The 22,178-nt window shown below is 37.6% G+C and overlaps 1 protein-coding gene across 1 annotated transcript in view; it reads right to left on the bottom strand.

Annotated features, from left to right (window-relative positions):
* The window catches only part of VAV3 (vav guanine nucleotide exchange factor 3), a 353,794-nt gene that overhangs the window by 92,297 nt on the left and 239,319 nt on the right, over positions 1 to 22,178 (bottom strand). Inside the window, exons 18-19 of the mRNA XM_043575717.1 lie at positions 20,045 to 20,070; positions 14,174 to 14,219 (exon numbers count right to left, since the gene is read on the bottom strand). Of these exons, the coding sequence (XP_043431652.1) occupies positions 14,174 to 14,219; positions 20,045 to 20,070 (72 nt within the window). The remainder of the gene's footprint in view (positions 1 to 14,173; positions 14,220 to 20,044; positions 20,071 to 22,178) is intronic.

Genomic DNA, 22,178 nt, shown 5'->3' on the forward strand with positions numbered 1-22,178 from the left:
TACGTAAGAAGTCAAAAGACATAGGTTAAATGCTACATAAATTAATAAGACAAGAAGTATTTAACAGAATTCAGAAAGGGAGAACTTTCTGAGCACAAAATCAGAAAAAAAAAAGAATTCCATAAATATCAATAATTTTGACAGCAAATATTAAAACTTCATATAAAAATAACATAAGCCAGAAAATTCAGGGTTGATATCATTAATATTTACATAGTCTTACAAATAATCTTTACAAATAAATCTTTATTTGTACTAAAGATTTATTTGTAAAGATTATTTGTAAGACTATATCAATCCACTAAATCCTGAATAGAAAAATGGATAAGGTATAAACAGGTAATTCACAGAAGAGCAATATAAACATCCAATAAACATTAAAAAGGACCTATATCAATAGTAATCATATATCATAATAATTTACATTGTATCAACTACAATGATATAAATAGTACTATGCTATTCCTTTCTCATCAAATGACTTAAAGTAAAAAGAAAAATACAGTGTCATTAAGCATAGGTTAAGACATGACCTCGTATGTCAAAAATGGTGGGGATATAATTCAATGTAAAGTTTCTAAAGGGCAATTTGGCAACATATATATCCTGAGTATAGGAATTCATTAAGTTTTGACCCAGAAATTACACTTCTGTGACTCCATTCTTAAACAGTAATAATCAGCCATATGGACAAATATATTCATGTATAAATACTCTTTAAATAGTATACATAAAAATGAAAATTAGACTATTGTCCAATAAGAAATGATTTTAAAACTACTTGATATTTTTAAGACTATTTAATGATTCAGTACACCCTTAACAGTATGGCTAGGATGATCTTTTCAACCAATCTTAGAAGACCATGTCCTCTAGCTGAAAGCAGCACTCTGCTCTTCAGAATAAAGTCAAATTTCTTGATGCAGAAATAAAGACCTTTACTCGGTTATTCTCATGGTACACAGCTCCCCTTTTAAGCCCTAGCCATTCTGTGCTTCCTCCAACACCGGGCCTTTGCTGGAGCTGTTCCCTCTTCCTGCAGCCTTCTTGTCTCCGTTCATATTCTGTCAATCCCCTACTCACATCCTTTCAGTTCACACATCATTCCCTGATGTCCACACATCTGAAACATGCACCCCTCTTAAGCATAGCCTCTGTATTATGCTGATCTCAAATCTTACCTGATTACCTGATCTCAAATCGTACCTGATTACCTCATCTCAAATCTTCATGACACTGCTGTGTTAGGGAAAACCTCTTATTCATCCCCGTAAATCTAACACTGTGCCTGCATACGTATCAAACGGTTGAATGAACAAGTGAATAAACAAATATGCTCATGACACAAAGTTAAGTGATAAAAGCAGAATACCATCTTGGAAATACAGACCTTTTATAAACATATGGTTACACACCAAGAAAATAAAAGTACTAGGAAAAATGTGTAACAAAATAACAACATAAAGGTGATTATCTGAGGGAGGGAATTCTAGGCAATTCATCCAGGAAGTTTTTCTATACTTCCTTATATTTTCTGAATTTTTTAGAATCCTTCAAAATGCAAAACTCTATCAAACAAGATCAAGTGTTTTGTTTTTTTAAGTCTGTGCTGTCTCACCTTTAAACTCAAAAAATAAACGGAAACAACATATAGAAAATGCATGAGATATCATACAAGAAAAATACCTGGACAACGAATGCCTATTGTATTTCTGTCACCAACTACAGCTACCAAAACAATCTGAAGGCAGTTTTCTAGAAATACACGATATTAAAAAATTATACATTCACTTAAATAATTAACTTCTTAAAATGGCTTTTAAAAAAGTCAAATGCACTCAAGTTTAATATTTAGACTGCCAGAAATTATTCTTTCCATTTCAAAACTGTTAAGCAGAGTGAGTTCCACCCAGCATGTTTCAGTGCCAGTGTCTACAGTTGTTTGTTTCAGAACCTCTAATTAGCTGCCTTATCTTCTGCTAGAGATTCTTCTGGTGCTAAGTTTTAATCATCCAAATTAATTGAAATACTGTAGCAATTTCAGATTAACATTTTCAAAATTAACAATGCATAAAATAAAATCACCCATAAATCTGCTTTATAACAGCAGCCACTAATGAACTCTGCAAAACAGACCCGATCACACTGCTAATTTTCCACTGTACTATAGAGCTGAACTCCAGGAAATAAGCTGTCCTCCATGCAAAAGCTGGAATAAAGTAGGGGACACAGAAGATCTCTACAAGAGTGAGGTCTCTGGAGCCAAACTTTGCAATTAAGTCCTGGTACCAGCCAGGTGCTGTGTGACCTTGGGTAAATTACTTAAACCTCTCAGAGCTGAGGTTACCTCCACTGAAAAACAGCAATATCTGAGTCTGTGGCAGACAGGCTAAGATGAAACTCAACAATCCCTGCTGATGAATAAATAATCCCTGCTGAACCCCAATAATACCTCCTGATATTCACACACTTGTTAATCTCCTCCTCCAAATGTAGAGAACACCTATGACTTGCCTCTAGCCAAGAAATAGGGGGTAGGATGTCATTTCCATGATTATGTTACACACGATTTGAATTTCCATCCTGCTTCCATCCAGACTCCATCACCTTCTTGCCTTGCACACTCTGATGAAGGAAACGGCCATGTTAGGGAGGCCCATGTGGCTAAGAACTGAGGACAGCCTCTGGCCAACAGCGAGCTAGGAATGGAGGAACTAATTCAACAGTCAAAAAAGGAGCTGAATCCTGCCAACAAGTATGTAAGCAAGCTGGGAAGGAGCTTTTTCCCAGTGAGCCTTCAGATCCTTCATATACAGCCCTAACATCCTGAAGGCTTGTGAGAAACCACGTAGCAGGAGACCCAGCTAACTCATGCCCAGATTTCTGACCCACCGAAATCCTGAGGTAACAAATATGTACTGTTTTAAGCTGCTAAATTTATGGCAACTTGTTAGATAGCAATGGAAAATTAATACAGGAATGTTTAAGTATTAGTAATAACCATCATCACCACCATCATTTACAAAGCACTATGTGCTAAATCCCATTAATAAATGCTCTATTAGATCATATAATCTTCACAATGACATGAGGTCTGCTATTTGCCCCATTTTAGACAGGATAAAACAGGTTGACTTGCCCAAGACTGTACAACAGGTAAGCAGAGGGGCAGGACATAAGCCCAGATGTATGTCACTGCAGGGTCCTCAGCCCAAACCACTGCACAGGGCTGCCTCCAATGACTAAAAATGTTGATGTAGGTCAAAGTACCTAACACAGACAGAACTAGGAAGATTCTTCTTCCCTTTCTTCTCTCATTGTTCCTTTATTGCCAGAGGCAGGCTGTGGCTAACTTAATGCCTCAAGGGCTGCATTCTCTGCCTCTCCACCACTCTCACCCTATCCTTCCAATGGGTAAGGTTCCTTTCCTCCCATGTGCCTCCAAGGAACATGCTGTGTTAGGCCCCATTTCCTCAGTTCTCTAATCTAATGGACCAATCTACACTAACACTTGAGTAGAAAATGGTGGAGCGAAGGGATTACCTCCTTCTAGAAACATAGTACCTGCATCCAAAGGAGAATATCAAATGCGTATTTAGATACAGTGACAAGGTTACAAGAAGCTACTGGGAAAAAAGAAAGCTTCTTTTCTTTATACCGCTGCAAGTTAAAGCTATGAGTAGGGACGAGACTGGCGGAACTCCCCGCTTCCCATTTCAGGCCCATCCCTCCAGATTTACCTCTTTTGATAATAAGAAGACAATCAGAAGAGTGTACAAATGGAAAAAGGACAAAGTAGGAGAAGCAGAAAATCCAGCCATGGTATGCCCAAGGAGGAACATGTCTGACACTCGTACACAGTGACAGATGTACTGGCACACGCCTCAGAGAGACAGGAGATTCAGTTCCAGACCACCATGATAAAGCAAGTACCGCAACAGAGCCAAGCGAACCTCTGATTTCCCAGTGCGTATGAAAGTTGTGTTCACACCATACCAGAGTCTATTCAGTGTGCAAGAGCATTATGTCTGAACAAATCTATATACTTTAATTTTAGAATATTTTACTGCTAAAAAATGCTAACCACCATCTGAGCTCTAAACACGTCATCATGGTTTTGCTGGTGGAGGGTCTTGCCTCGATGTCGATGGCCACGGAGTGGTCAGGGTGGTGACTGCTGAAGGCTGGGGTGGCTGTGGCCATTTCTTCAACTAGCACAGCAATGAAGTTTGCCTCCTCGATTGACTCTCCCTTTCACAAACAATTTCGATGCTGTTTGATAGCATTTTCCCCACGGTAGAACATCTTTCAAAGTGGGAGTCAATCTTCTCAAACCCTTGCACTGCTTTATCAACTAAGGTTTATGGGATATTCTAAATCCTTTGTAATCATTTTAACATTCTTCATCAGGAGTAGATTCCATCTTAAGAAAACTCTCTGTTCATCCATCAACACTAGCTCCTCATCTCTTTGTGTTTGGTCATGAAATTGCAGCAATTCACTCACATGTTCAGGCTCCATTTCTACTTCTAGTACTCTTGCTGTTCCCACTACATCTGCAGTTACTGCCTCCACTGAAGTCTTGACACCCTCAAATTCATTCATGAAGGTTGAAATAAACTTCTTCCAAGCTCCTGTTAATGTTGATAGTTTGACCTCTTCTCATGAATCATGAATGTTCTTAATAGTATCCTTTCCAGAAGGTTTTCAGTTTACTTTGCCCAGATACATCAGAGGAATCACTATCACTATCTTATGTATTTCTTAAATAATAAGGCTTAAAAGTCAAAATGAATCCTTGACCCATGAGTTGCAGAATGGATGTTGTGTCAGCAGGCACAAAAACAACACGAATCTTGTCACTCATTCCCATCAGAACTCTTGCATGACCAGATGCATTGTCAATGAGCAGTAAAATTATGAAAGGTATACTTTTTTCCTGAGCAATAGGTCTCAACAATGGGCGTAAAATATTCAGTAAACTAGGGTGCCTGGGTGGCTAAGTCGGTTAAGCATCAGACTTCAGCTCAGGTCATGGTCTCAACGCTTGGGCTCTGTGCTGACTGCTCAGAACTTGGAGCCTGCTTTGGATTCTGTGTCTTCTTCTCTCTCTGCCCCTCCCCTGTGTTTGTTCTTTCTCTCTCACTCTCTCTCAAAAATAAATTTAAAAAAAACCTTAAAAACATATTCAGTAAACCCTCTTGTAAAACAGATATGCAGTCATCCAGGCTTTGTTGTTCTCCTGACAGAGCCCAAAGTAAATTTAGCCTACTTCTTAAGGGCCCTAGGATTTTTGGAATCGTAAATTAACGTTAGCTTCAATTTAAAGTTATCAGCTGCCTTCACGCCTAACAACCAAGTCAGCCTGTCCTTTCAAGCTTTGAAACCAGGCATTGACTTTTTCTAGTTATGAAGTCCTAGATGGTATCTTCCAATAGAAGCCTATTTCATCCAGGACGAAAATCTATTGTTTGTTGTATCCACCTTCACTCACTGTCTTAGCTAGACCTTCTGCATCACCTGCTGCAGCTCCGACATCAGCAGTTGCTGCTTCACCTTGTACTTCGATGCTATGGAAATGACTTCTTTCCTTAAACCTCATAAACCAACCTCTGGTAGCTTTCAACTTTTCTTCTGCAGCTTCCTTGCCTCTCTATTGAAGAGATGAGGGTTAAGGAGACTTAAGGTCTTGCTCTGGATTAGGGAAAGTTGTGGCTGGTTTGATCTTCTAATTCAGACCATTAAAACTTTATCCAGATCAGCAATAAGCCTGTTTCACCTTCTTATTATTCACATGTTCACTGTAGCAGCACTTTTAATTTCTTTCAAGAACTTTTCCTTTACATCACAACGTGTCTAACTAATGCAAGAGCTCTAGTTTTTGACCTATCTGGGCTTTCCACATGCCTTCCTCTCTAAGCTTAATCATTTCTAGCTTTTGATTTCAAGTAAGATGTGTGGGACTCTTCCTTAGAGGCTATCATAGGGTTGTTACTTGACCTCATTGCAATATTGTTGTGTCTCAGGGAATAGGGAGGCCTGAGGAGAGGGAGAGCAATGGGGAACCGATGGTCAACGGAGCAGTCAGAAACAGACACATCTATCAATCAAGTTTGCTGTCTTTTATTTTTAATTTTTTTAAGTTTATTTGTTTTGAGAGAGAGAGAGAGAGAGAGAGAGAGAGAGAGAGAGAGAGAAAGGGGGAGGGGCAGTGGGAGAGGGGGAGAGAGAATCCCAAGCAGGCTCTGTTGACAGCACAGAGCCTGACACAAGTCTCGATCCCCACGAACCATGAGATTATGACCTAAGCCGAAATCGAGTCAGACGCTTCACCAACTAAGCTACCCAGGTGCCCAAAGCTTGTGGTCTTTTATAAGCATGGTTTGTGGCACCCCAAAACAACTCTAATAGTGACAAAGATCACTGACCACAGATCACCATGACAAATACAGTAATAATGAAAAAATTTTAAATATTGAAAGAATTACCAAAACATGACCCACAGACAAGAAGTGAGCAGATGCTGTTGGAAAAATGGTTCTGACAGACTTGCTCAATGCAGGGTTGCCACAAACCGTGAACTTGTGAAAAAACACAGTATCTGGGAAGAGCAGTAAAGCAAAACACAATAAAACCAGGTGTGCCCGTACATTAAAGCCTGCTCAAACTCAACCTCTGCTTTTCCCCTCCACAATTCTTTCATGAAAATAGCCCTTCTTTCTTACCAAAAACAAATTTCACATGGAAATCATCTTTTCTTTTTTCTTGTTTTCCTAGTTTGAAATGTGTGTCGCTTGACAATGCATACTGGGTGCTTAACGAACTGAGCTGACCCAAACCTAATAACAGACAGTTAACTTTATTTAAACATCTGCACTTTTGCCAAAATAAAATAAAATAAAATAAACATCTGTAGTTCCACATAAATTGTCTTTTCTTGATGTGCCTGTCAGATATTTTGCCTCCTTGTCTGTGTCCTTTGCTTCACATGAATTCTCCTTCATTTGCCCTCTCGGTCAACTATACCACTTATAACCTGCACGGCACATTTTGGTGGTTCATCATATACCACACAGTACACTGCTTGACATGTTATTTTTGTACATCTTACCTCTCCAACAAAACTCCAAGTTTCTCAAAGATGGGTTAACTTCCATCTATTTCTAATATCTACGCAGAAAAGAATGAATCCCAAAAGAAAAATTATCTGTAGAAAACAACTGTTAGTGGTGAACATAAATTCTTTTGTTTCAAATTAAAATTTTAAAACTCAACTTGATTTGAATATACTGAAAGGTATATTTGCCAATGTGTCACTTTGATAGAAATTCCACAAACTGCCATCCAATATTCTAATTCACTTGCTAGTCATCCTATTTGTATATAAAACTACTATACAATTATAAACCATTATCATATTAATGATTATTTTACCGATGTCCTGTTTTCCTGGTATCAGATATTACTTGTATCAATATTGTCATTTGAAGCCTATAGTTTTGACTTAACTGGTTCCTTCCATTTGCCTTACTTCAGACTAAAACACTGGAACCAAGTTACTGGGTTCTCAGAGGACAATGACCCACAAGAAATTTCTCAAGTTTTTTTTGTGTGTGTGCACTTAGCCTTATATAGCACATTCTTTTTCTTTGGAAATTGAATAATATTTTATTACCAGGGCCATAGATATTGCAAAGGAAGCCCAAGACATCCTGGCCTTCCAAGCAAGGAATACTTTATCAGTGATAAATGCTAAAAGCAGCTCACCACATTCAAGACTTCCTTTTTAGTATATTTTTTCCAAGTATTTAATACATTATTTCCTGAAGACATGATTACTGTAACAGAAATTACAAATTACGGGGCATCTGGGTGGCTCAGTCAGTTGAGTGTCCGACTTCAGCTCAGGTCATGATCTCACAGATTGTGATCTCCAGCCCCGCATCGGACTCCGTGCTGACAGCTCAGAGCCTGGAGCCTGCTTTGGATTCTGTGTCTCCCTCTTTCTCTGCCCCTCCCCTGCTCATGCTCTGTCTCTCTCTCAAAATAAACAAATGTTAAAAAAAAACTTTTTTTAAAAAAGGAACTATAAATTAGAAGTGAATAAATGACCCAGAGGTAGGTTCTATATATACTTTTCCAAATGTTTTGTTGTTTCAATAATTACATTATTAATACTGTGTTTCCCACCTAAAGCACCTTTGTGCATGTCTTCAAATATTCATCTCGCCTTGGTTCCTATGCTGGAGGTACCTGAGCAATGGAAAAAACAAAAACAACTTGGCAAGGTACCAGGTGCCAAAGCTGCCAGCCAATAGCAATAGTGACCCTTTGTGAGCTTTCCCTGAGACTCTAAGGGGCAAAACAAATCCTCTTCAAGCCAAAAAGAGATGTGAACACGGGACTATGATGCACACTATAGAAATCTGTCATCATCGTAAAGGGAATGAGAAAGGTACGAGGTGATCAATCGCCTTAGTGCAAAACTAGTCTTATCGTCTATAATTTAATAGAAGCTTGAGAACAAATCAACTGTTTTGAAAACCAGAGCAGGCTCCCAGCACTCATTCACAGCTTGGATTTCTCATTTCTGTGCAATGAATCTTAATCACTCACTGGGTTCTATTGTCCCAGCTTTCTCAAGTTCATTCTTTCAATGTGAAATATATTTTTACACATTTACAATTATGCTCCCAATATTTAGATTAGTATTTATATTTGATGAGAAATTAGTTTTAGGGGTGACAGAAAAGACAGAAGTAGGTCTGACTGATTAATATGGAAATATCAGAATCTATGGATATTTTATTATTTATTTATTATAGACAAAAGCTCATTTTTCTAAAGCCTTCAAGAATATACATTTGTCTCCCCCATGAGAAAGGAAAAAAATGTATTTTTAGGTCTGGGATTTTTAAAATCCTGGGCTGCTACTTTTTTTGTTAATGTTTTCTAGTTGGAAACTAAAAATACAAAATTTCCCTATTGAGCAAATTGATATTATGTTTAAATCCAATCTGAAAGAAATCAATTATTCTGTTCAGATTTGGAATGAGTTCATCAATTGTTTGACATTAAAACATTAAGGAAAACTGTATTATTATAATTCAATACAATAAACCAGTGTAACAAAATTATTTATATAAATAAAAGCATATATAGACAACCCAGCCTAAAAGCAATATGAGCTCTCCTGAGCTTCTCTCTTCCAATTCCATTTGCTTCTTTGCACATACTACATAACTGGATTTGTTATATGTTTATCGGACTATTCACTGTTTTTATGGCAGTATGCCATAGCACAGTGAATCAGTATATAAAATAGTATATAATATTAAAATATTTTCAGATGCACATTTATATATGCATTTATGCAATTAAGACTTTGCGCCTGTATCTATTCCTTCTTTAGGCAGACTATAAATTCCTTATAAAAAAGGGCCATGTTTTATAATTAATGATATTGCTGGTGCTTATTGTGATATAGGAAGCTGGTAATGAAAGAAAGATTTCTTGACGTCCTTTCTTCATACAAGAAATAGAAATGGCATTACATATCAATCCTACCCACCTGAAAGAGAAAGTGACCATCTTTGAAGGGTCTCCGCTAAGAAACTGTAGGACATCTTCTCAGTGAATAAGAAAAGACAGTTTTTCCAAGCCACATGTTACTCTTTGTAATCAAAAGTTACAATAAGCATATGAAAAGCACAGTTCTCAGAAAGAACTCTTTCATCATTTAAACCATTACCTGTTCATTTACTATTCAAGGTTATCATCAATCACATGGGTAACCTAAGATCAGAAAGACAATGTGAGCTACCTAAATATTTGCCATCTACTCCATCTACTCTTCAGGCAGCACTACCCAGAACATTGGCCTGATTTTTTTTTAAAGCCAGTGACTGTGGACTTAAATACAAGATGCAATGAGCTGCAAATAAGACAAAAACATGGGCTTGACCAAAAAGAACACGTGTCCTGGAATACAGACTTGCCACATGCAAACAAAAATAAATCTTTCATCTTTCATACTTAGAAGGGAACGTTTAAAATTCAGTATTAAAATTTAATTAGTAACTTTGACCTTGAGTGCAACTTTTAGTGATAAATATTACACCAGTGCTCAGATTTTGAGATTTATGATCTCATGTTCTCGAAAAAGGCCTAGCACCTCCGTGTTCCTGAAATAATTGATCTGTCTCTTACAAGTGTTATTTTCCTGAAACCAACATCTGTCTTAGGAAGAAAAGTACAAACTGATGAAAATATCTGCTATATTTAAGATATCCAAAAGAGCTACCACAATTTGCATCTAACACATTACTATATTTATAAAAGCAGTCAAGATCATAAATTGGTAATTTTCTTAGCACACAATAGAAGACAAGAAAAAATAAACTGCAAAGCCATTTGCAAGTATTTCCTATAAAGATTAACCACAATTATTATTTTTTTTTTAATTTTTTTTTTCAACGTTTATTTATTTTTGGGCCAGAGAGAGACAGAGCATGAACGGGGGAGGGGCAGAGAGAGAGAGGGAGACACAGAATCGGAAACAGGCTCCAGGCTCTGAGCCATCAGCCCAGAGCCCGACGCGGGGCTCGAACTCACGGGCCGCGAGATCGTGACCTGGCTGAAGTCGGACGCTTAACCGACTGCGCCACCCAGGCGCCCCTAACCACAATTATTAATAAAGAGTGAATGTTTTATATGTGCTAACAACACACGATGCAAACCCATAGCTCACATTTTTCTTGGTTTGAACAGAACCCCACAAATATGTTCTCAACTTGGGAGGTTTTTCTTTCTTTTGTTTCTATCATGCAATCACAAACACTATTCTAACTTCACCAAAAAACTCTCAACCACCAGTCTTGATTGTTTCTCTCTCTCTCTTTTTTAAAATGTTTATTTATTTTTGACAGAGAGAGAGAGAGAGAGAGAGAGAGAGAGAGAGAGAGACAGAGCATGAGCGGGGAAGGGGCAGAGAGAGAAAGGGAGACACAGAATCTGAAGCGGGCTCCAGGCTCCGTCCGAGCAGTCAGCACAGAGCCGGATGTGGGGCTAGAACTCACGGAGTAGGAGATCATGACCTGAGCCGAAGCCTGATGCTCAACCGACTGAGCCACCCAGGTGCCCCTGATTGTTTCTCTTCTTAAAGATACACAAAATATCATGGCCATCAGATAAGCAGGGAATACTGGCAAATCTGAAAGCAACTATATTTATGTAACATCTAGCCTCAATGGAAACTCAACATAAAAATCTGGGTCTCTGTGCAAAGAAATAACTGGCAAATATCACTGATTCTTCTATGCATGACAAAATGTCCGATATTAAGCTCCTTGCTCTACCATAAAGTAATTATTATAATAACTGCCACCCTTATTATTTACTACATACTTGGGGCTGTTATAAAGTGCTTTATGCCTATTAACTTGTGTAACACTTATTACTCATGCTCACAACTCTGTAAGGTAGGTACTATTATTAGTATCCTTTCAATGAGGAAAGGACAGCAGAGAGAGGGGAAGAAATTGCCACAGGTCAACAGCAAGTGAGCACCTAAGTTGAGTCCCGAGTCACTGTGCCTCAGAGCCATGCTTCTTACCCCTAGATTATTCAATGCTCCATTACTGTACTTGTGCACTTTGTCAGCAGGAGGAATTTAAAAAGCGAGAGAGCCAACGCACGCACAAAAAGCATACAACAATTCATTAATTCACTTAACAAACACTTCTTAGGCACCTACCACCCATATAACTATGCATTAAGTTCCTTTCCAAAACGAGAGGCCTTACAGTTAGTCGGTCTTTTGTACAAGCCACCCCAAGTGAGGCCCTGGGAAACACTAGATGTATTCGCACTCAGATATGTCAACTAAATTAGCTAGAAAAGATGAAAGGAATTTCCATGGTAAAAGCATGAGCAGCAAATAATGCCCCTTGCAAGCAGTTTGTCCCTGCTGAGAAAGCCTCAATTTTACAGATTTCTCATTTAAACGTCTTGGAATGAATGTAAAAACTATGAAAATATGCTAAATGATACTCAAGACTAACCCAGTGCAGGGCAGTGATCAAGGAAGGGTTAACTTTGAACCAAAAAGCTAGCAACTTGCCAACAGAAAGAAACAAAGATGCACACATAACTCAGCCAGACATCAAAAGACACCTACAGGGAGAGACACTTGTTTTCACGTTAGCATCTATAACAAGCAAGATCAACGATTTGTTTTTGTTTTGTTTTGTTTTTTGTTTTCAAAAATGTAGAGAAATGAGAAAATGCTCATATATAATTACCATACCTAATGGAAAACTATATGATACACAATCTCTGTGTGTGTGGGTGTGTCTGTATGTATATATACATGTTTCTTTCCCCTTACAAACATACCGGACCACATCTTTTTTATTTTTAAGTTTATTCTTCATGAAGTTCTAAAATCTGTGGACAATTAGGAATACCAGAGCTGCTGTACATATACAAAGCCATGAACTTGAGCATACACTATTATATTACTGGTCCACTTTGTTATACTTACCATCTGTGAATTCACTATACCTCTCTTTAGAAAAGCTAAGGGCTCCTAAAAATTCCAGCTATAAAGTCAATTGTTAATAGTCAATTGTGTTCCTATTGACACATTACAGAAATGCATTTCCCTGGAAGAAAACGGATTAAATTAAAATGTCCACAGAAGAAAGAGAAATATTTTTAAAATAACACTTGTAAAGGTTAGATCATTTTCTGAAATAAAAATATATTACACCTCACACAAAATAAGAAGAAAAAAAATCTGTTGACAGCCATGCACTCATACTAAATAGAACTGAAGAAGTCACTTCTCAATATTACTGCAGAATCCTCTGCAAAGTGTACTGTGTTGGGAATTTTGAACTATTAAAATAAACCAGAACACCTATTTTTTTTTTTAATGGCCTCAATTTTGTTCTGTAGTTAAAAGATTTAAACTGATCTCAGGACATAAGTGAGGCAATTTCTAGCCAGAGGCAACAAAGGTCCTATAAATCTTTTCCAACAGCTCATAAATTGGCATGGCTACCATGGGTGTGGTTTCAGTTAAAAGCTAGAATGCTTTGAAAGCTCAGGTTTACAACTAGGTGAATGCTGTTTATGATGAGAAAACAAAACACAATCCAGATTATTTTCCAGCAAGGTTGCTTCATGCCCCACCTGATTTATTATCAAATTCATGTATTTGGAATCCTTTGGCCATGAGTACCCTTTACCCACAATAATAAGACCATTTACACAACAAACCTTTGGTAATTAAACTGAGGAAGGCATTGTTTAATGGGTGGAAAAATAATTATACTAAAATAATGATAAACAAACCTCATGATGTTAAATAGAAAACAACTGTATGCTCTCTGCAGACAAATAATTGGTCTCAAAGGAGGATACTTGTTCACCAAGTCTTTAAATTCATTCTTCTATTATAAAATAGTACAGATGAAGGATGAAGAAAAGTATTTTCCCAAAAGAGGAGGGTACCAAAATTGTCTAGTTTATGAACTTCCTTCACCCCCTTAGAAAATGCTAATTTTGGGGGTGCCTGGGTGGTTCAGTCAGTTAAGCATCTGACTTCAGCTCAGGTCATGATCTCACGGTTCATGGGTTCGAGCCCCGCATCAGGCTCTGTGCGGACAGTTCAGAGCCTGGAGCCTGCTTTGGATTCTGTGTCTCCCTCTCTCTCTGCCCCTCCCCTGCTCATGCTGTCTCTAACTCTCAAGAATAAACAAACATTAAAAAAATTAAAACAACAACAACAACAACAAAAAAAAGAAAATGCTAATTTTTAAATGCTAGCTTGTTGGATGATTTTCTTTCCACACTTGGGAAGAAGGGGAGGGTGTTGGATATACTGGCATTAACCAGGGAGCCTGAAGCTGTTCAGCAAGTAAATACCCAGCTCGATGGCTGGTTCTTGAGTGCAGTACTGGTGGTTACTCATCACGTGAGCCTATCCCAGGAAGCACTGTCAGGTAAATGATTTACACAGTAGACTGGCGCCTCCTGGTCACTCATCACATACCAAACTGCCAGGAACAAAGAACAACAATCCGTCTGACCTTCTAAAGCAATTCCCATATACTTTCATAATCACTTAACTGAAGTTATGATTACAGACAAGTAATCAAAAACACACCTGGATCCACCTGTCTCGGGTTTCTTCGTAGTCCATTGGTCCGTTTCTATGCAGAAAAGTGAAACAAAGCAAAACAAAGATTTTGCATTAGTAAAATTGTATTAATATGTGATACTTCAGAAGGCCAATAAATGTTTCACTTTTTCCATTTAAAAGTATGACTGAATTTGAGCGAAACGTGCTTCTACCGTGTTTGTAATTTAACATTTTTGTTTCTCTAATAAGTCTTTCACTTGAACATCTATAATAGATGTTGCTGATATAACACCACAGAAAAGAAAGATCTTTTCATTTGCCATCTCTGGGTATTATGGCAAAAAAAAAATTTTTTTGGAAGTCACAGTGAACACAGGAATTATTAGAACAAAGCCCAAGTAGCTATTCTTGGTTGGAAAATGCTCCCAGCAAAGACATGTGATGTCTAAAACTCTAACTCAGCTATTTCCGAGGCCTGACAGGCCAGAGACTAGAGAAGATATACAACCTCAAAACCAAGATCTGAAGCTCTGACTTTAACAAACATTTAACTGAGAATGCTGTTTTAAATATGGTCACTTGCATCTCAATACTTTAAAAAATAAAACAGGCATGCAGCTTGTGAAACATGAAAGTTAATTTTTATCATAGAAAAGAAAGCCATATGAAAAATTGTGCATTACAAAAATTATAAATAAGATGCAAAACAAATTTTAAATGTTTGAAAATGCGTGGTTATATATTCCATTTCACAAATAATTACATTCCCACCTAATAAGTAATCTCACTAATAAGGACTTATCACTTTTTATTATACAACTGGATGAAATGCTGAGTCTGTAATGACCACAAAATTTAGATTTTTACAAAAGCAATTTTCTCTCTGTGTTGGGGTTTTTGACTGTGTTTGGAGGAGACTTGGGTTCATTCAGAGCACACTTGGCTTTGCTAAGCACATATTAACCATGGATTTTTCTTAGGGTTCCTCTTGCTGTTTTCATTCACAAGTTAAATGGGTGAAATAGGTTCTTACAGCCTTCCTGTCTCAAAGCTCATCGAGCAGACTTTCAGGATTCCTAAGGTGGGAGAAAACTGAAGACATTTTTACAATTTTTGTTTTTAACCAAACTACTTTCAAAATGGATTTGAAAAAGCCCAATGTGATCATTAAAATCAGCGGTGAACCTGTGTTGAGCAAGATGGGTAACTGTACTGGAAAAACTAGTATAAAGAGAACTGTTATAAGTGAGAAGAAAATGTCTCTCTGGGCTCTTGGTAGACAAGGCACAAAAAGGAGAAGCGTGAGAATCCAAGATTCATAGCTGATAACTTGGAAGAAAGCTGCTTTCAATGAAAATATCTGTTCTCCCTGAAATGTTGTAACATTTTGCAGAGCTCTCTCTATAAAGGACAATGACCACAACTGACAATATTTTCAACAGGAAAATAAATAATGATGGATATCATGTTGCTACTTACTTCCTACATATCCCTTCACCTTCTTAATGTACAGTAGAAGCTGTCTTTCTGTGCTCTTATACCGTATACAATCAAAATGCTGGAGGCAAGAAAGGAATAAAACCTTAGGGCCTTATTCCTGGAATCCCCAAACTAGTACCATTTAAAAATCATAGACTTAAAATGTGGAAAAGAGCACTTGGGTTTAAGACCAATGCTATACTACCTGAAGTGAGGACTGAAATAGAGAATAATTTGCAACAACACAGATGGACCTAGACGGTATAATACTAAATGACATAAGTCAGAGAAAGATAAATACCATATGATTTCATTCACATGGGCAATTTAAAAACAAAAATGAACAAAGAAGAAAAGAGAAAATGAACATACAGATTGTTAAGTACAGAGAACAAACTGGTGATTCCCAGAGGGGTGGTGGAGGTGGCTGAAATAAAGGGGATGAAGAGTACATTTATGTGGTGAACACTGAGTAATGAACAGGACTATGAATCGTTGCACTGTGCACCTGAAACTGATATAACGCTGTATGAAAAAAACAATAGAGAAGGGAGCCTGGGAGGCTCAGTCAGTTAAGCATCTAACTCTTAACTTCAGCTCAGGTCATGCGCTGACAGTGTGGAGCCTGCTTGGGATTCTCTCTCTCCCTCTTTCTGCCTCTTCCCCTGCTCGTGTGCACACTCTATCCAAAAGAGAGAGAGTGAGAGAGAGAGATTGAACATGGTATAATTATTAAGAATATGGATTCTAGGGCCACCTGGGTGGCTTAGTCGGTTAAGCGGCCGACTTCACCTCAGGTCATGATCTTGCAGTCCATGAGTTCAAGCCCCGCGTCGGGCTCTCTGCTGACAGCTCAGGCCTGGAGCCTGCTTCAGATTTGGTGTCTCTCTCTCTCTGCCCCTCCTCTGCTCACAATCTGTCTCTCTCAAAAATAAATAAATATTTTAAAAAATTAAAAAAAAAAAGAATATGGATTCTAGAATCAGACTGCCTGAGTTCCAATTCAGACCTTGTCACTTGGCACCTGCTGTTTGACTGTGAGCATCTCTGTGCCTCAGTTTTCTCACCTATAAAATGGGGATAATAATAGCACCTACTTCACAGCATTTGTAGTGAGAATTAAATGAGTCCTGTGAAATGCCTGGAACACTTCCGGCCACACAGTTAAGTGACAACTTTACTGTTGTTGTTAATAATGATAGTAACAATAATATCATCATCATCATTACTATTAACTTCATGGTATTTTGACTGTTTACATGCACACAAATTACAAACTGTTTTTCTAAAGTTATTGCCCTACTGCTTATGTTTTAGGTTTTTCCTCCTGAAAAATCAGTGACCCCGAAAACAAATTTTTCTACAGGAAGAATGAGTGTAATTATGATTTGTTGTATTGAAAAAAAATTTTTTTTCAGCTACGTATACCAAATGCCTTTGGAGATTTATTTTACTTTAAAAGCACCCAGGGGCTCCTGGGTGGCTCAGCTGGTTAAGCATCAGACTTCAGCTCGGTTGTGATCTCAGGGTTCGTGGGTTTGAGCCCCATGTCGGGCTCTGTGTTGACAGCTCAGAGCCTGGAGCCTGCTTTGGATTCTGTGTCCTCCTCTCTCTCTGCCCCTTCCCAGCTCATGCTCTGTCTCTCTCTCCAAAATAAACAAACATTAAAAAAAATTTTAAACAAAGCATCTAAAAACTATTTTACATTGTAAAAAAATTTGTAAATATTTAGCAGACCATAAACAATTTTAAAATGCTAATTTCAATTGTCATTCTGTCATATTCCATCCCACCTACTCCCCTCCCCCACCTATATTCTCAAAAGCTTGGACAGAGCTTTTGTCCCTAGCAGGGAGAGGAGAGAAAACAGGAGTACACACCTAGAGGCAATCCCTGGGAGCTGTCAAATGCAGCCCCATGAGATCAGGAGAAATGGTCTTTAGAACTTTCTCAATCTTCTTTGATCAAACTAGAAGGGGCAGGGGAGGGGACAACCAACCAACTTAATTTTAGAAGCATTTGAGTTATTTCTTGCTTCATTACCCATTACCTTGTCTTTCTCTAAAAGAAATACTTTTATCATCCAAGAATCTCTTCTTGCCTCTTGGGATAAACTTCATTCTCTGTTGATTTTACCAACAAAATAAGCAAAAGGTTCATTTGCTATGGAACTGGCTTTGGTTCCTCAGTTTTAAAGGTTAAAAAAAAAAAAACCAAATTAAGGAATGGATTTAGAGTGCATATGTGTTAAATAGATAGGTAATAATAATCTTACTTCCCACAGCTGAAGGCAGCTTCTGAAGGCCCACTCCAGAATAGAACATGGGATGAATATGAAGGGGGCTCATGAAGGCCTACAGATCCTGTAGCTATTAAAAACTGACCTGCCTTAAGAATAAAGTGTAAAATTAAAAATTACAAAGTCACAATCATAGCTACTGAAAGGGGAACAGAATAGGACTACAAACTGGTATATGGAGAGAAAGAACTTCAAGAGTGGGGAAACTACAGATGACAAAGCTTACAAAAGGGTTTTATTATTTACTACTAGGAAGACTCCTGAACATCATACAAGCCTCTGCCTTGGAGAATTAAACCACCCTCCACACAGTCTTGGTGGAAAAGCATAAAGTGCCAGATGCTTAACGTTTTTTTGCTACATTTCTCCTTAAACCAAGTTACAGTTTCCAAATAGATTGGGTAATATAAGAGCTTACTATAATTATGCACCCAAAATAAAGATGAGCAGAATCACACATTAAATAAAAATTGCACTTATTGTATTCAATACTTAAGCAAGTCGCAAAACCACTGATGCTGCATTAAAAAAAAGTCAACGTGAAAATTAATTCATTTCATAATAGGCTTCCGTGTAATTTTTTAAAAGGATAAAATGCTTGGAGAGAATTATTTAGTATCATGTGAAAATTATTAACTACTTCTTATTAGCACACTTTCTGTAAATACATCCACTTCACATTACTTAAATAAAATCAAGTGAGATCATCTTCTTTGGAAAAAATAATAATACATATAGCTAATAGGGTAAATGTAAAGTAATACTTCGTTCAAGTTCAGAGTTCTGTCTCAATAATCTAAGGAAGTGTGAGAATAAGAGAAAGCAGGCCACTTTCCAAAATCTTCATTGGCAGCATCCTTATAGTCCTGGTGAAAAACCTGACCTGACAACTAAAGAGTAAAAGAAATTTCACATTAATTAATTTTAGCCCTAGAAAAGCCTACATAAACTATTTTTATGATATTTCTTGATCTAAATTCTAGGCTAAAATTCTTAACTGAAACACTGAAGAAGTGCACATGAGCATCCCCATAGCACATTCTTGATACCCTATATGTGCAAATTATGCGCTTATGCAAAAGAGAAGCAGAAATAATTGCTTACTTAATCTTACTGTGCTTTTCATTATTTTCACAATATAAATGCCAGCCTGTTAAAAAATATTATACCACCCTTAATGATACATAATTATTACATTAAAATAATTTTGTATAGAACGTTTTTTTGTCATTCTTTTACTCTGAAATTCTCAAATTACTGTACTTTTGATTCACATAACCAATCACATACATTTTATATTTTAATTTTCTCCGTGATACTATTTTTGGGAGGTCAGATGAGAAATCTGCTACTTTTGGTTAAAGGCCAAGGCAATGGTTGTCTGGAATCTGTCATATTTCTCATTCTTTCATATTTTTTTAAAATACCTTTATTCTGAGAGGTGACAGGGATCACACAGTTCTAAGCCATTAGACCTTAAACTGTGTTAAGCTGAAAGAAAATGCTATCAGATCTTGCTTTTGATCAATAAGACATGATACAAATCATGTTTGTGCTCAAATAGACAACTACTAGAAACATGAAACCACATTCTGAGATGAACACTGTTAGAACTTTTCAGGACTAGCAAATGTTGGGCAGCCATGCAATGTTTCATGACAGAGACACATCTACCAACTCCCTGGGGTGAGGGCTACCTTCCTTCTGTACTAGTAGGATCAAAGATATTTATTCCAAAGAAATGAATATAGTTGCATTAACTTTTACAAACCTCAGGGTTTTGTGGAATTCTGCAGGAAACTAGGGAAAAGTATCCCGATATTAGGGCCACACGTTGTTAGAGTATTTGAAATTTACCTGAATAAGTACCTAAGTATGATGTTCCATTTCACACACATTCTTAAATATTCACATTTTCCCTCTACCTAAGATCTCCAGACAGTGACTGAAAATTCCTCTGATTTAACCTGTGCATTTAATTCATAAGCACTTGATTTCTCTAGCTCTGTTTCTATCCATTTTAAGACAAACATTTAGCATTCTAAAAGCTCAAGCTGCTTAAGTTAACAACCTGAAATGCAAAAGTTATATAAAAAAATTTTAAATGTTAATCTTACCTCCGGTGGTTTGAGCGTCCCTTGTTCTGAAACAAATGTAAAAATTGGCATTGTCAGTGTAAAGTTATTTTGTTTAGTTAGCAACCTTAGCTTGTTCTCTGCAGCTTGGTAAAACACTGCTGCTTTGTTTCCCTAACTAATACTTGTAATATATTTCCAGGGTCCCTCAGGCTGGGCTAGTAATTGTTTTGCAACCCAGGTTCTCTTGCCTTATTGGCTTGTCAGGAAAGTGACTCACAGTTCTAAATGACTTCTAGGTTATGCTTAACTTTTTCAATTGTTGATTAAGCAATGTCAATCCAACCACATAAAGCTCCTTGAAACAGAGGCTTGCACTAAATTTACATGCATGAGAAAAAGCTAGGTGGGAACCTTTCAACACACCTAGTTTTAAGTCTAAATGCACTAAGTTACAAAGGTATTTCATTGAGTATAACAACTGTGAATTTAACACTGTACAGTATTGCATATGAATTTTTTTTCATTAAGTGGCTGTAACTCTTATTTTTTTAATTTTTGGGGGGAAAGACAGTTTAATTTAAAGATGGAAATACAAAACTGACAGGATTCGACTCCAATGCTAATTTTTCCCTTTCATCTTTAGTTTCCTCGTCTGTAAGCAGAAACAACAATCTACTCATTACATTTTAGTTCTTGAAAATGACTAACAGTTGTAAAGGACCCGGAGATCTGCAGGTGAGTACAGTGGCAGAAGGGTGAAGGGTTGTTCTGAAAGTAAAGGCAACACACTGCACGTGGACACCTGCTGGATACTTATGCTTCCTTTCTCCATACCCAAGAGCACCTACACATGTTATTGCTTTTCCAGGCTGTGATGGCAAACACCTTGTCATTTTGAGTCTATGCCTGACTGCTCCCATCCAAAATGATCTTCTAAAGAGGGATCTGAGAAAAAGAAGAAACTGAGGGAAACACCAGAAAAGAAAGGACAGGCCTAAATGAGAGCTTTGTAAGCTGTTTCAGTAAGACCATACAAGAAGTCCCACAACCCGAGTTCAAGGGGAAAATTCCAACCTGAACACCTGACTAGCTGCCACAGATTGCTTTACACAGGAAGCTGCCTGGGGCATGGAACAGAAGGTTGTTTTGTTTTGTTTTATAAAAGAGTACTTCTGATTAATGCAAATGGAAGACTCATGACCAAAGTCACCTTTCCATAGAAAAGTTAAGTGTGCACTCCCCTGTCAATTTCAAGCCCCACGCCACCAGCTTTCACAAATGACTGCCTTCTATGAAGGCATCTTTGCCAGGTTTAAAGTTGGCCTTTACAAAGGAGTATTCCTGGACAGAAAGCTATTTCACTTATTTTCCTCATTTAGAAATAAGCAATGTTTCAGAAGATAGACGGCCTAAGAGGTTTGTGGAAAGGGTCTCTATAGGTACCATTTGGCTGGATGCTGTGTCAAGACTAAGAACCCAGGTTAGGTGAACTTAGGTTCCTAACAGCAGGTGTGACACCTGTTTTGCTGGTTTGACCAGAAAGACTTATATTCCAGAATAGCCCTAAACTACTTTTTTTTTCTCCTACTGGTGTGTTAGAGAAAGAGCCTGAACTGAGAATCATAAACTGCAAGAAGCACCAAATGGGAGAGGAGTTTAAGTTTTCCATCTAAGGAGACTGAGAAAGGCTGGCTATTTCCAGATGTCCTCCAAAACGGAAAAACCTCAGATCTTTTGGGTTCAGTGTTCATAAATGAATATGCAACTTAATTTCAATTCAAAATTACCATTTTTTTTCTGACTCTTTGCATATAAGTATTTTTATGTCCTTGTGAGTAGGTCTTTTACAGCATGTTATAAATGTATTATATTTTTGTATAAAACCTATGATCGCCGATGTGACAGTAAGTGAGACACTATGGTCCACGAGGGTCATCTGGTTGCTCCTCAGAAAGGGGAAAAGATGGCATCTAAGGTGGCCATCTAACTATGCAGACACTTGTACCTCTTTACCCAGAAACTAAGATCTAGGAATAGAAGACTCTCACTGACAGGCTCTTCACATTTTGTTATGTAGTGTGTAAGTTCAATGTGGCCAGCTCCCTGCATGAGTAAGCACCTATTACAGGACTCAAGAGAGTGAGAGGTCCCAGCAAGGCACACAGGTGACTGG

This window comes from Prionailurus bengalensis, chromosome C1 (assembly GCF_016509475.1).
Source record: "Prionailurus bengalensis isolate Pbe53 chromosome C1, Fcat_Pben_1.1_paternal_pri, whole genome shotgun sequence".
Taxonomy (NCBI): domain Eukaryota; kingdom Metazoa; phylum Chordata; class Mammalia; order Carnivora; family Felidae; genus Prionailurus; species Prionailurus bengalensis.